The sequence below is a fragment of the Cyclopterus lumpus genome, chromosome 11 (genome assembly GCF_009769545.1).
Source record: "Cyclopterus lumpus isolate fCycLum1 chromosome 11, fCycLum1.pri, whole genome shotgun sequence".
NCBI classification, from domain to species: Eukaryota; Metazoa; Chordata; class Actinopteri; order Perciformes; family Cyclopteridae; genus Cyclopterus; species Cyclopterus lumpus.
In genome coordinates this window covers 1,850,497-1,865,600 of record NC_046976.1, presented here as the reverse complement: position 1 = coordinate 1,865,600, position 15,104 = coordinate 1,850,497, and the positions used below count along the sequence as shown (strand labels likewise).

Here is a 15,104-nt window from a genome sequence, read left to right as displayed (position 1 = left end):
GGGTATCCAAAAAAAACAACAGAAGTAGTTATAGTTCCACTGCATTTTAAACAATAAAATAACCACATTCCCCAAAAGCTCAACCTGTTGTTTTAAATTGTAGACATTTGTTTTCAAACTCAACTGAGGCAGAGTTACAGAAATAAAAACATTTCTAGTAAAAACATCAGCCAATGATTTAAAGTGAGTGACATCATAACACCACTGAAGTTCAAATACTTTATAACCGTCACGCTTCCCGCCCTGTGAGCTGATGTTTAACAACATTAATGTGTAATATGTCATGATGGAGCCAGAGGAACATGGAAAAGCCACGATTCATCCTGAGGGAACTTAAATGCCGAAAACCAAATTTCATGACAATCCAACCAATAATTGTTGAAATATTTCAGTAAAAGCCACAAGCGTCATCCTCATTATGTGAGGATCAGTCTGTAGAGTTCATCCTCTGAGGACCATGCATGTACGAAGCATTGTGCCAGTCCTCCCAGCAGTTGAGAGGCATATTTGAGTCTGGATCAAAGATCCTCAACAGAACAGAGCTGCTCGCGTGGTAGAAAACAGAATGAAACAATAAGTCATAACTTCTGAGAGCTAAGAACTTGAACTTAAAGAACCCAAATTCAGCAACGACACTAAAGACACTAATAATATTTGTTGAAAAGACACCAAATAAAATGTAAATAAATGTCCAAAAGTGTGAAGACATAAATATTGTTTATTGCTGTTAAACAACATGAGGCACAGAGTTCCTCCTGGTAAACACAGCATTGCTAGAAAGACATGGACTCTGCTTATTCATGCACGTCCTGTGAGTTCTGCACCCGAGTCCGTCCCCCCAGGATCCACTTGGAACACTTGAAGGGGAAGTCGTGCAGAGGGACGCCCAACGCCTTCAGCTGGTCCTTACAGGTCTGCAGCAGGTCGTCATACTCCTGCAGCACACACACACACACACACACACACACACACACACACACACACACAGCTGACTAAGATTACTCCACATAAATGCGTGCAGACCCTTTGAAAGGAACTGACCGTACAGTCTCGATCCAAGTCGCGCTGCAAGCCGTTGGCGGTGGCCTGTTTGGACTCCAGCATTTCCTACGAGCAGGAAAACACTTTGAGATTGTTGTTCTTGAAGCTCCCACACAAATATTTGAAGAAAATATTCATTACAGAAGCAGAACGACTGCAAGACTGAAGGGTAGAACCGTGCCGGTGTCCCTGCAGGGTGCACGCTTCCTGATGAATCATATTTGGACACAAGATCATTCAACTGCTCTTTCAGAGAGTGACGTTGGAAAAAGGAATTCATATGGATTCAATACACACAACAATACACACAACCCCATTCAATGCATTAAAACCGGCAACAATAAATATACGGAAAAGCACACAGAGACGTGTTACGACCCCGTCAACATCTTATAACAAATATAGACAGTCTGTATGGTTTGGATTCCTTCTTTTTAGTTTCCGGCACACGAGGCTGGAGAAGTGCAATGTCGCCTCCCGGTGGTCAAAAACAACCTTTTATTATGTGTTTATTTGCATGTAGGGATCTAACCGCACAATGTTTTCCTCAAGAGGCATAACATGCTTTATTCTGATTTATGAATATTTGTTGTGCAAAGATTAATTTGGTAAAAAAAACCTGGAGTTTGTTAGCGGCGCTGCTGGCTGCAGTTTGGTCGATGTTGGAGGCCAAGAGTGCGGCGCAGAGCTGCGCCTCCTTCTTCTCCAAAGTGTGGGTCAGCGCTGCCACTTTCCTCTCCAGCAACAGGTGCTTCAGGCCGCACTGCTGCTCTATGTCCAGCATGGCCGCCGTCTGTTTCTGCGACAGCTCGTCACACTCCTGCTGAACCTGACGAAAGTCGTGATGTGAGTACCCGTCGAGCAGAATGAAGGTAGCCGTGACTCCCTAAGGTAGGTCACCTTCTCAAAGGCCTGCTCGAGCAGCACATGCTCCACCGACAGGTCCCTCTTCTCCTGATCCAGGGCCTTCACTCTGGCTTTAGTCGCCGCCTGTACACACACCATTATTCTCATTTTAGGGCTATTTTTTATTCTTTCCAGTCATTTATAACAGTCCACTCCTCTGTTGAACAAAGGATCCCTTGAAGTATAAAATAGTGACAACAGCAGGCAGTGGCAGGTGAGAGCAGCCCAGCAATAGTAGAAGTAGCAACAATATACAACTTAAATGTAACTTAATATCAATATTTAGGGTTAATCGTTGTTAGTATTGAAAAGCTATTTCCTTACAGGAGTCTAAAAGTAAGGTTGATTATTGAACCTCACAGCTCCAAACATGATGAAACCTCTTTATGTCTAAAACATTCGGACTCTGGTGCCCCCTAGTGGTGAAGTGAAACGTCCACTACTGTGTCTCTACATCTCAGCTGTTCGTTAAAAAGAGGTTGAAACTAATGTGAAAGATAGACAAATGTATTCAAATAAATATAAAATAGAAATAAACCTTGCCTTTCTGCTGAACACTAATGCACAAATAAACTGAACATCTCAGAAAAATCCATAAAGACGATTTCATCAACATACCGTCTTGATGCTGGCCTGCTTGTGGTCTTGCAGCTGTTTCTGTAACTCTGAGAGCTTCCGTTGGCATCCCGGCAGAGACTCCTTCAGACGTCTGTTCTCCTGCTCGACCTTTGAGCACCGCTTGTCCGTGCGCGCCTTCAGCGCCATCGCCTCCGCAAGTTCAACCTGCCAACAACGAACCAGCCAAAGCCACCTGAACCTTTCTGGACAGCTTCATTACATTTAGCTGACGCTTTTATCAATGTTACTTTAATACACAGTAGAACAGTTACAGGGAGCAATTCAGGGTTAAGTGTCGACTAGGGCCGGGATTATATATATATATATATATATATATATATATATATATATATGTATATATATGTGTATATATGTATATATATATGTATATATATATATATGTATATATGTATATATATATATGTATATATACTATATATATATATATATATATATATATATACACACTATATATATATATATATATATATATATATATATATATATATATATATATATATATATACTCTGGGGGCATATATGTATATATATACATATACATATATACAGTATATATGTCTCAGATCTAGTATATATATATAGTGTTGAGTCTCTGGGACGTCGTGTACCTTCAGATTTTTCTGATTGAACAGGACTTTGGTTTGAGCACCATAGTACGGGTCAATGCAGCGGACCGCTCTCTCGTGGTCCTCTAACAGAGTCGCAACGCGGCTTTTCATACAGCCATCGATCCGGGCGACCTCCTGCTCCAGCTTCGTGGTGTGCGCTGTGATCATTAACTGCACTTTGTTGTGATACTTCATCTCCATTTCTATTGGAAAAGCAAAGGAAGGGGAAACGGGAGTCACAGTTTCTGACAGGCGCTCCTGAAGTAAACTCAAGAAGGCTGGATTCCTTCACCTGTGACTCTTTTCTCGTAGTGGTTTTCCAGCTCCACTAACTCCACCTGGTGCTTCTGTTGAGAAGCAGAGGCCCAGCAGGTCTGTAGTGAAGCCTCTACATGCTAGAACTGAAACTAGAGACCACTGTAAAAAGCAGGCCGGCTCACCAGCTTCAGCTCCATGATGACGTTTTCCCCTTGGAGCTTCTTCTCCCTGCGCTCCGCCTGCAGGCCGTGCACTTCACTCCGGAGCCCGAGCTCTGCCTGCACGTGCCGAATCAGCACCGGGACGGTCGAGGCGACGGCGTCCGCCTTCAGCGCGTAGGTGGAGTCGTGGTGTTCGGACAGGACGTGCTTCAGCCTCTGCTTGTACAGCTGGACACCGGCCATCACAGAGGTCAAGGTCACGCTCCAATCCCACAGGATTGAGTGTCAATAGGACATTCAATGTACTCAAGTTAACCAGTTCAACCGAGTAGCGATGGAGTGATCGTGATCATCACGTGTGTGTGTGTGATTGTGATTGTGTTAGCATGTGATTGTGTTAGTGTCTGTGCGTGTGATTGTGTTAGTGTCTGTGTGTGTGATTGTGTTAGTGTCTGTGTGCGTGTGATTGTGTTAGTGTCTGTGTGTGTGATTGTGTTAGTGTCTGTGTGTGTGATTGTGTTAGCATGTGATTGTGTTAGTGTCTGTGTGCGTGTGATTGTGTTAGTGTCTGTGTGTGTGATTGTGTTAGTGTCTGTGTGCGTGTGATTGTGTTAGTGTCTGTGTGTGTGATTGTGTTAGTGTCTGTGTGTGTGATTGTGTTAGCATGTGATTGTGTTAGTGTCTGTGTGCGTGTGATTGTGTTAGTGTGTGTGTGTGTGTGATTGTGTTAGCATGTGATTGTGTTAGTGTCTGTGTGCGTGTGATTGTGTTAGTGTGTGTGTGTGTGTGTGATTGTGTTAGCATGTGATTGTGTTAGTGTCTGTGTGCGTGTGATTGTGTTAGTGTGTGTGTGATTGTGTTAGCATGTGATTGTGTTAGTGTCTGTGTGCGTGTGATTGTGTTAGTGTCTGTGTGCATGTGATTGTGTTAGTGTGTGTGTGCGTGTGTGTGTGATTGTGTTAGTGTGTGTGTGCATGTGATTGTGTTAGTGTGTGTGTGTGATTGTGTTAGTGTCTGTGTGTGTGATTGTGTTAGCATGTGATTGTGTTAGTGTCTGTGTGCGTGTGATTGTGTTAGCATGTGATTGTGTTAGTGTGTGTGTGATTGTGTTAGTGTGTGTGTGCGTGATTGTGTTAGTGTCTGTGTGCATGTGATTGTGTTAGTGTGTGTGTGATTGTGTTAGTGTGTGTGTGCATGTGATTGTGTTAGTGTGTGTGTGTGTGTGATTGTGTTAGTGTGCGTGTGTGTGTGTGATTGTGTTAGTGTCTGTGTGCATGTGATTGTGTTAGTGTGTGTGTGCGTATGTGTGTGATTGTGTTAGTGTCTGTGTGCATGTGATTGTGTTAGTGTGTGTGTGCGTGTGTGATTGTGTTAGTGTGTGTGTGCGTTTGTGTGTGATTGTGTTAGCGTGTGTGCGTGCCTGTGTTAGTGTGTGATTGTGTTAGCGTGTGTGCGTTTAGGTGTGATTGTGTTAGTGTGTGTGCGTGCGCGTGTTAGTGTGTGTGTGATTGTGTTAGTGTGTGTGTGTGCCTTCGTGTGTGATTGTGTTAGTGTGTGTGCGTGTGTGTGTGATTGTGTTAGTGTCTGTGTGCATGTGATTGTGTTAGTGTGTGTGTGCGTGTGTGATTGTGTTAGTGTGTGTGTGTGCGTTTGTGTGTGATTGTGTTAGTGTGTGTGAGTGCGCATGTTAGTGTGTGTGTGCATGCATGTGTGATTGTGTTAGTGTGTGTGCGTGCATGTGTGATTGTGTTAGTGTGTGTGTGTGTTGGTGAGTGATTGTATTAGTATGTGGGATTTTGTTAGTGCGTGTGTGTGCGTGCGTGTGTGTGAGTGATTATATTAGTATGTGTGATTGTGTTAGTGTGTGATTTTTTGTGTGTGTGTGTGTGTGTGTGTGTGTGTGTGTGTGTGTGTGTGTGGGTGGGTGCAGCTCACAGTAATTTCCTCTTGGTGGCGATCCTTTGCCTCCTCTCTCTCCCTTTGTCTGCTCCTCAGCTCGGCCTTCTCCTCCTCCAGCCTCCTCCTGGACACTTCCCAGCAGCCCTGGATCTTGTCCCTCTCCAGCTGGAAGTAGTTCCTCTCCTCCCGCTCTCTGACCAGCTCCTTTCGGAGGCCGACGATGTTCTCCTCCAGCTGGAAGGTTACAGGGATATTTGTGTCAGTTTTGTGGGGTCGTGTGAGCAGCCGAGGACGACGGCCCCTGTGAAGCATACGCAGTGGGCCTACTGGATGAGCCTACTGGGTGGGCCTACTGGGTGGGCCTACTGGATGAGCCTACTGGGTGGGCCTACTGAGTGGGCCTACTGAGTGGGCCTACTGGATGGGCCTACTGAGTGGGCCTACTGAGTGGGCCTACTGGATGGGCCTACTGAGTGGGCCTACTGAGTGGGCCTACTGGGTGGGCCTACTGGGTGGGCCTACTGGGTGGGCCTACTGAGTGGGCCTACTGGATGGGCCTACTGGGTGGGCCTACTGGGTGGGCCTACTGAGTGGGCCTACTGGTTCCCACCCATGGGAGTCCAATCAGAAGGAAACATGTCCTGTTTCTTTTTCTTTAGGATTGCTCCAGATCTTTGATTGCTGATATTCTCCCTGAACGTCTTCTTCCATGCTTTTCTGTAATTTTTCGTGGAGAAGAGAATTGGTTTGGATCTTTTGGTGGCAGGAAGCCAAGGCTGTCGTAACCTGCTGCATCAGCTGGTTACGTCTGTATGCAGCCAGACACGTTCATGCAGGTGCACACTGCAGCCGTGGTCACCTGACAATTGTCACTGTTGCTCTGCTGATGCTCATGTACTCTCTGCTCATGTACTTCCTCACTACCGAGCACAGCTTCCTCTCTGGACATGTGAGTATTTTCATTGGTTGATCAATTGCTGGACCGTTTGGAACCCTGTTGTTAAACTAAACAAAAGTCTCCCACCACAACTTATACATATACATACCATCACATCATAGGTGAATCTCAGCTATTTAACCCCACAATCAGCGTTTCATTTGAACCACAATGTGTTGAAATACACAACAGTAACAACAACACACGTGTCTCCATCCAAACACAGTGAAGCTGGTTTACCCATGACTAGTGTTAGTTAGTTAGTTAGCTAACGTTAGTTGAACACAGCTTTATAGTTTTGAAGCTAACAATAGCTAGGTTAGCATCGCCCTACAGCGCTGACCTGGTCTTTGAACCTCTCATCCGTTGAACGCTTGTCAACCACCAACGACTTCCCCTTCACAGCCTTCTTTCTTTCAGTCTTGGGTGGCTGGAAAGAAAAACATGATGAGAATCACTTTCAGGTATCATTAGCTGACCTAACTAACTGACCTAGCTAGCTTAGCTGACCTAGCTTAGCTGACCTAAGTTAGCTATACTAATTTAGCTGACCTAGCGTAACTGATCTAACTGTTAGCTTAGTTCACCTGGCTTAGCTGTTCTAATTTAGCTGACCTAGTTTAGCTGACCTAGATTAGCTGACCTAGCTTAGTTTAACTGGTCTACATGAGAAGCTACCACAAGACATAACTACAATATCAACATCTTTTTGAAACCCACAACATAACTATTATATAAACATATTTACATAACTATCAAATAAAAAGAGTTCACTCACCATCATCAAATATTATACAGGCTCACAATAAACAGTAGTTTGAGAGCAGACAGTAGGACTCTAAATGTAACAGTTGCACAGGTAGTCATGGTAACGTCTTCAAATATAGTTTTATTGAATTACATCCTGCTGAACCAACGGTTTTTGTTGTGTTTTTTGGCTCCATAAAACATTTTAAATAATGGAACACAAATATGACTTAATATGATCTTATTATACATCTGATCATCATAATTGTTGACATTTGTCTATTTGTAATGACAGTAGGCCCATATAGCATTAAATCAATCCACTATTCAGTATCTGGAGATTGACCCTCCGGGTTAGCTGACTAGTTAGTTAGCAGACTTTAATCTTAACCTTTAATCAAACACCCATAGGCATAGCCGGCCATTTCTCTTATTCAGTGTTCTTAATGTCCAAGTCCTTTTTCTGGTCAACACCACATTAGCAATGTATAAGTGTCCTCCATAAATAATCAGTGGGTGTCCAGTATAACCTGCATTATCTCGTGTGCATTTTCCCTCTTTTTTTGAACACAAGGCCGATGTCTGTCCCGTGGTGGACCAAATCTAGTGGACTCCGAGCTAATCAGAGCAGAATTTGAGGTTAATCGTGGAAACAGCACAGCGACTCACGAGTAAAGGGGAACAACAACCAGCTCTACTGGTGTGTTTAGCACTGAAGAACGACAGAGACCACAAATAGGGGCCGTAGTGTGTGTGTCTGGTCTCCTGCTGTTCAGGTCAGCGAGTCGGTGGAGATCCTTGTGCAGATTAACGTCCTCGTAAAGGCCGCAGAGCAGAGAGGTGCAAGCCCTGGAGGCCTCTGAGAGGCTGTCTGGAGGAGGGCGTTACTTTGAAACGTCCCTTGCCGCTCACATCTAACCTTCTTTGAGGTATGGGAGCTATTCTCATTGTTTTCAATAACTCCAGATAAAGTCTAAACTTTCCACACCATTTTTTCCTATTATGAATAGATGAAAACAAACAAACAAACAAAAAAAACTGTAAAGCACTGTAAAATGAGAACTCGTGCCCCACACAGTTGTAACTCGATAATAACTAACCCAGCATGCATTGGCCGATAGACGTTGCTAACAAACAGAACCTGCTGAGTAATTTAAGGGTTGGATCCCTCCAAGGATGCTGTTTACAGTTCAAATTTAAAACCAGAGGACGTAAAGGCCAGGCTGAACCTAAAACTTACCCTTACCCCAAAACTAAGGATTCCTCCAGGCAGTCCTTGTTATTCGTATCGTCAACATGTGCAACTCGACAAGCAGGAAGTTGTCCCTATCTGTTTAAAAAGAGATTAAAGGATCGAAGTTTAGATTTTTAATATTGATCTTAAAGGAGCAGTTTATCCCCAAATAAAAAAATACATATTTTTCCTCATACCTGTCGTGCTATTTATCGATCCAGACTCAAAGGGAATGGGAATGTTTTCAGATTCCCCCTTTAAGACCCATCTCAAACAACGGCTTAAGGCAAGCCAGAACTGTGATTAGAATTATTTATCTTGACTTGTAAGTACAAGGTATTTTCTGCTGTTTACTTGTGTATTGCATATTTTATCTGTATATCGTCACCTGTAATGTCTATTTTTTTCTAAATTCGGCATGCTTAGGTCTCGTATTCTATGCTGATGTCCATTAACGTGCTCTGTCCCTATCAAAAATGTAATAAATAAAGCGGCGATATCGCTATCCAGAAATCATGACCCTGTTACATTACATTACAGGTCATTTAGCTGACGCTTTTATCCAAAGCGACTTACAATAAGTGCATTAAACCATGAGTCCAAACTCAGAACAAGAATCTAGAAAGTACAATTTCTTCAATAACGTTAAACTATAAAGTGCTATCAATAAGAGACATTAAAGTGCTACTACAGTGCTACTACGGCTCTACCTTCCCTATTCAAGGTATAGTCAAAAAAATGTGTTTTAGTCTGTAGAGACTTCCTGTCCTGATGTCAATGGGGAGCTCGTTCCACCAATGAGGAGCCAGCACAGCAAACAGTTGTGACTTTGAGTGTTTAGCTCGAAGTGAAGGAGCTACAAGCTGATTGGCAGAAGACGAGCGAAGTGAACGAGCTGGGGTGTGAGGTTAGACCATGTCCTGGATGTAAGGTTAGACCATGTCCTGGATGTGAGGTTAGACCATGTCCTGGATGTGAGGTTAGACCATGTCCTGGATGTGAGGTTAGACCATGTCCTGGATGTGAGGTTAGACCATGTCCTGGATGTGAGGTTAGACCATGTCCTGGGTGTGAGGTTAGACCATGTCCTGGATGTGAGGTTAGACCATGTCCTGGGTGTGAGGTTAGACCATGTCCTGGATGTAAGGTTAGACCATGTCCTGGATGTGAGGTTAGACCATGTCCTGGGTGTGAGGTTAGACCATGTCCTGGGTGTGAGGTTAGACCATGTCCTGGGTGTGAGGTTAGACCATGTCCTGGGTGTGAGGTTAGACCATGTCCTGGATGTAAGGTTAGACCATGTCCTGGATGTGAGGTTAGACCATGTCCTGGATGTGAGGTTAGACCATGTCCTGGATGTGAGGTTAGACCATGTCCTGGATGTGAGGTTAGACCATGTCCTGGGTGTGAGGTTAGACCATGTCCTGGATGTGAGGTTAGACCATGTCCTGGGTGTGAGGTTAGACCATGTCCTGGATGTAAGGTTAGACCATGTCCTGGATGTGAGGTTAGACCATGTCCTGGGTGTGAGGTTAGACCATGTCCTGGGTGTGAGGTTAGACCATGTCCTGGATGTAAGGTTAGACCATGTCCTGGGTGTGAGGTTAGACCATGTCCTGGGTGTGAGGTTAGACCATGTCCTGGATGTAAGGTTAGACCATGTCCTGGATGTGAGGTTAGACCATGTCCTGGATGTGAGGTTAGACCATGTCCTGGATGTAAGGTTAGATCATGTCCTGGATGTAAGGTTAGACCACGTCCTGGATGTGAGGTTAGACCATGTCCTGGATGTGAGGTTAGACCATGTCCTGGATGTGAGGTTAGACCATGTCCTGGATGTAAGGTTAGACCACGTCCTGGATGTGAGGTTAGACCATGGAGCGGAGTATTGTGGGTAAATTTAGGAGGTTGAAGACCAGTCGAGCTGCTGCATTCTGGATGAGCTGTAGAGGGCGAATGACATTAGCAGGTAGACCTGCCAGGAGGGAGTTACAGTAGTCTAGCCGTGAGATGACCAGAGCCTGGACCAGAACCTGGACCAGAACCTGGACCAGAACCTGGACCAGAGCCTGGACCAGAACCTGGACCAGAGCCTGGACCAGAACCTGGACCAGGACCTGTCCCTCCTTCTGAGTGAGAACAGGTCGTATTCTCCTGATGTTGTACAGCATGTACCTACAGGAGTGTGTTGTGGTGAAGTTGGCAGTCAGGGAGAGTTGACTGTCGAGTGTCACACCGAGGTTCATGGTGGTCGGGGGCGGGGCCAACACTGAGTTGTTGAAGGTAATAGTCAGGTCGTGGGTGGGAGAGCCTTTTCCTGTTACTCAAAACTAGAGATGTTTCATGTGAACTGTCCCTTTAACACAGTTGGATCATCTTTGGCTGCAATCATTCCTCCTCTTCATACAGTAGACCGTGAGGGATCGCCTCGTAGCCCGACTACACTATACATATATATATATATATATATATATATATATATATATATATATATATATATATATATATATATATATATATATATATATATATCTTGTTCCAGATTGAACTGATCCATTAAGTACCAGCTGGAGGAGGATCTGAAGGAGAAATCCGAGGCTCATTGCATCAACAACTCCTGCGTTTTAATGACCACCCGATCCATCGACAACCTGCTGAGGCTCCAAAACACCCACACTGTTCTGCCGAGGTGAACTACCATGATCCGGTTTGCTCCATAAAAACTCCACCCATGCTGGTGTACACCTTATAGAAAGGGCTCAATCATATTCTTCTTCATAGATCTGGGAAGTTTTTTATTACATCCAGGTCTTTACAAGTTTCCTTCTCAGCCAGGCAGAACAGTGGGAGAACATCTCCAACACCAACATGGCCAAAGTGGAGCAGCAGAAGGCCGACCCTCTGACCCCGCGGGCCCTGGTAGAGTCAATGTATTCCTTTGAAATATCCATTTGTATTCCGCACTCCACATACATATATTGTAGCTTGACTTCAGTTTAGAGTACTAAGAAACTATTTTCATTTAATTCTTTCAAATGCATTTTTTTTTCATTTCATAATTCAATTCAATTTATTTCGTAGAGCCCAAATTTAAAAATGACAAATTATGCCCAGCAGGCTTTACAATCTGTACACATGTACGACATCCCTGACCTTTGACCTTACATTGGATCAGGAAAACCTCCCAAAACACAGAAAAACACCTTTCAAGGGGAAAAAAGGGAAGAACCCTTCAGGAGAGCAACAGAGGAGGATCCCTCTCCCCGGATGGACAGAAGTAATAGATGTCATGTGTACGGAATGAACAGCGTTACAGAGTTACATAAACACATTACATGAATATGACAGAAATTATTTTTAATGAGTAGTAGGCATGATGAAAAAGTTACAACTACCAACAATAACAACAACAGTGGATATAGTTGAATAGTAATGATAACAGAAGCAGTAATGGTAATGGCAATACTAATAGCAATGCAACTAATAATAATACCGATAATAGCAGGAGGTGTTGGGCAGGACCACAATCCAGATAAAACCATGATCCATGTAAACAGAAGGAGATAGAAAAGGGCATTTATTTTTAATATTTAAGTGGAGGTTTCATTTGAGTAGCAGCAGCGTGATATCATTTTCTCTCTAATTTATTATGAAATGTGACACACCTTGAGACACAGTGGAAGTTGAATAATGCCAGAGTGGACACACTATACCGAGACATCTGGAACATAAATACAACACATGGGAAGAATTCAAACATTATGATAAAGCAAACAGAAATTTTAACAACAATGAATATTAGAAAGTATGTATACCAGTAAAACCATAATGCAGGTTTTCTTTTAATAGGAGAAGGGCAGAGATTAGAAATTGTTACGCTCCAGGTGTTTTTTCTTTTAATGGAGCTTACTTGTCTTTTTAAACCAGATTCCACGAAGAAATGTGAGAAGCATATCAATTAACGACACGTTTGTATTTAACTAAAAGGCGTATGTTTCATTTGAATATTACACACAATTCACACAATACAGCGGTGGTCATACACATTGTGAATGGGCCCCTTTGTATTTCCTTTGCAGTGTTTGTTAATGCATCAGCTGACAGGAAGTACATTTGGACCAACGCGGTTGCCCCAGCAACAGTATGACACTATAAAGGTCTATAGTTCGACATTTTTTTATCATATTTATAGGATTTATATTATATTACATGTATTATGACATTCAATATTATATATATTTATATAACGATAGTATAATTTGTTTATGGCATACTATATACTGTAAACCTTTCGTAAAATACCATACCATGACATTTTTATGACTTTTGTCATGATAAACTAAACAATGATATTGTTAATTACATTTTTTGTATGTGTGTGCATCCCTCCAGCAGATGGCAGTAGACAACCACAGTAGCAGATTCCTTCTGTTAAAACCAAAACGTCCTCACATTTTATTGTGAGGATGTTTTGGTCTATTAATGCCAAATACATGTTACAGCTGCAGCCCGTTATAGTTCATGCAACTCCTTTATCTTTTACACATTTCAGCACAAAAATCGGAACAGGAAACACTTCCGTGCTTGACAGGAGAAACGTTACTCTAAAACACAGATTATCGAAGAAGAAACCCGTTGTTGGCCCTGTTTCAACGGCTAATCGGCTTTGTCACTCGATTCCCTGCGCTAATCTCAACCTCCCAGCACATCCGAACTGGGCACACAGAACAAAGGTTAGACTCTTTTAAAATCAAATTAGGGAGCAACAAGACTCTTGTAATCCTCTGTTTTCTAGCCTTCTTAGCAATGCTGCTGTTCTCTCCATTCAGACACAGCTTCATGCTAAATCTAATCCCTATTCATCAAATACAAACAAACAAAAAAGGTAATGGTAGACAATCCAATCAGCATCCGGCTGCTGGAACACACGTGCGACGCTCCAGGGTTCACCGCCATCACGCGGCTCGGTTTGCCCTTCACTCTGAATTCACACGGAGAAACAATCGAGCCTTTTAAATTAGCGGCTAGTTAGTGAGAGTGGTCCCCAATCAGAGCCCCCTCATTAAGCCAATCAGTGGTCACATGGAGGCAGAGCTCGGAGGTTGCAGGCAGAGGTGGTTGGGTGTCGTGGACATGGGAGACAGGAGATCAGACATTTCAACAATTCATCTTTTGCTTTAAGATATCTGATATCTGCAAGATTGCCAACAAGTTTTCTCTCACTTCAAATCGCTCCTAACACCTCAACACTTGTTGGTGTTGGATGAGAGGCGTGACCTTTGAAAATCACAGCTTGAAGGTTATTGTGAGAAGAAATGTACAAAGAAATCAACGCCTCATCAATTTGTAATCTTCTTTTGTCTTTGTTTTGGGGGGGGGGGGGGGGGGGTATCAAACCTTTATTGATTCATAATTCAAAGTATTTGAGCAATAAGGCCTGGTTTGTAATCACTGCATTATAACATAATTCAGCAGATCGACGAAGCAGTCATGAAGTCACTCATTGGAATAATTAGGGTTATTTATATGTTCACATGTGCTGTTATAATTCTGGCAGACAAATGATAGACTGACACAGACAACCCATAATTCAACAGCTAATAATACTGAACAAATGTCAGCATGTAGTGTTGTGCACATTAAGGAAATAAACTGTTCTATACCTTTCGCTTGACTCTCTTGAGGGGTAGGGCCTCATCCACATTGTCCAAATCAGCCAAATATTCAGACAATGCCAATGAAAACATATTTGAGATAACAGTAAGGCAAGCTTTCTGTACTCCAACACAACAAACTGGGACAACAATCCTCGTTGCTCATGTTTTCACCTTTGTCTTCAAGCCTCCAGGAAGAGCTTTGAGGCCCATTTTACAAAGTGGATAAAAGGTGGAATTACCGGGTCTGCCTTGGATGCAGTGGGGCCCAAAACGGCTCTTTTGTAACTCAGTGGATTTCTTTCTCCTTAAACCATCTTCCCAGTACTAGCACTTGAAACCATTGTGTCCCACACGTTGTAAATAGCTGCATCCCAAATAATGTCCCTTCCTTTTGAGAGCGATGCTGGTTTAAACTTCCGGTTACCAGCTTAGCAGCTCGCGATGTTTTCTTCTCCCCCTCCCCCTCCCCCTCCCCCTCCCTCTTGCTCAGAGTGTCTCATGTATAGCTATTCCTCTGCCTCCCTTAATGATAAAGGTACATGCAACAAGTGTAGTTCATTTGCTAGGTTGGACGAAGTTCTAAGTGGGTTAGATGCACGGCTCCACACCATCGAAGCTCAGACAGTTACGCTAGTTAGCCCGCCTCCCCCCATAGCCGGTGCGGAGCCTTTAGCATTAGCCTCTGTTAGCTGTCCCCCGGCAGCCCCCGAGCAGCCAGATGGCTGGGTGACTGTTCGAAGGGGTTTTAAGTCTAAACAGAAGTCCACTGAGCACCGCCAACCTCTTCACGTTTCGAACCAGTTTTCCCCACTCAGCGACGCACCCGCTGAGAAACCCACTCTGGTTATAGGTAGCTCCATAGTCAGAAACGTGAAGATAGGGAAGCCAGGGACCAAAGTCATATGCATCCCGGGGGCCAGAGCGGGCGACATTGAATCTTGTTTAAAACTGCTGGCTAAAGATGAGCGTAGTTACAGTAAGATTATAATACACGCCGGCGGTAATGACTCCCGACTG

At 43.6% G+C, this 15,104-nt stretch overlaps 1 protein-coding gene across 1 annotated transcript; it reads right to left on the bottom strand.

Moving 5' to 3' along the window:
* Positions 1-794: 794 nt before the first annotated feature.
* Positions 795-14,134, bottom strand: LOC117739120 (dynein regulatory complex subunit 4-like). The gene is made up of 12 exons (XM_034545414.1): positions 14,094-14,134; positions 13,360-13,411; positions 6,793-6,879; positions 5,549-5,746; positions 3,635-3,841; positions 3,487-3,541; positions 3,195-3,397; positions 2,566-2,730; positions 1,942-2,031; positions 1,661-1,870; positions 1,042-1,107; positions 795-935 (listed from the first exon to the last, which is right to left on the bottom strand). The coding sequence occupies exons 1-12, from the start codon at positions 14,132-14,134 to the stop codon at positions 795-797; spliced, it is 1,515 nt and encodes a 504-aa protein (XP_034401305.1).
* Between the last annotated feature and the right edge of the window lie 970 nt (positions 14,135-15,104).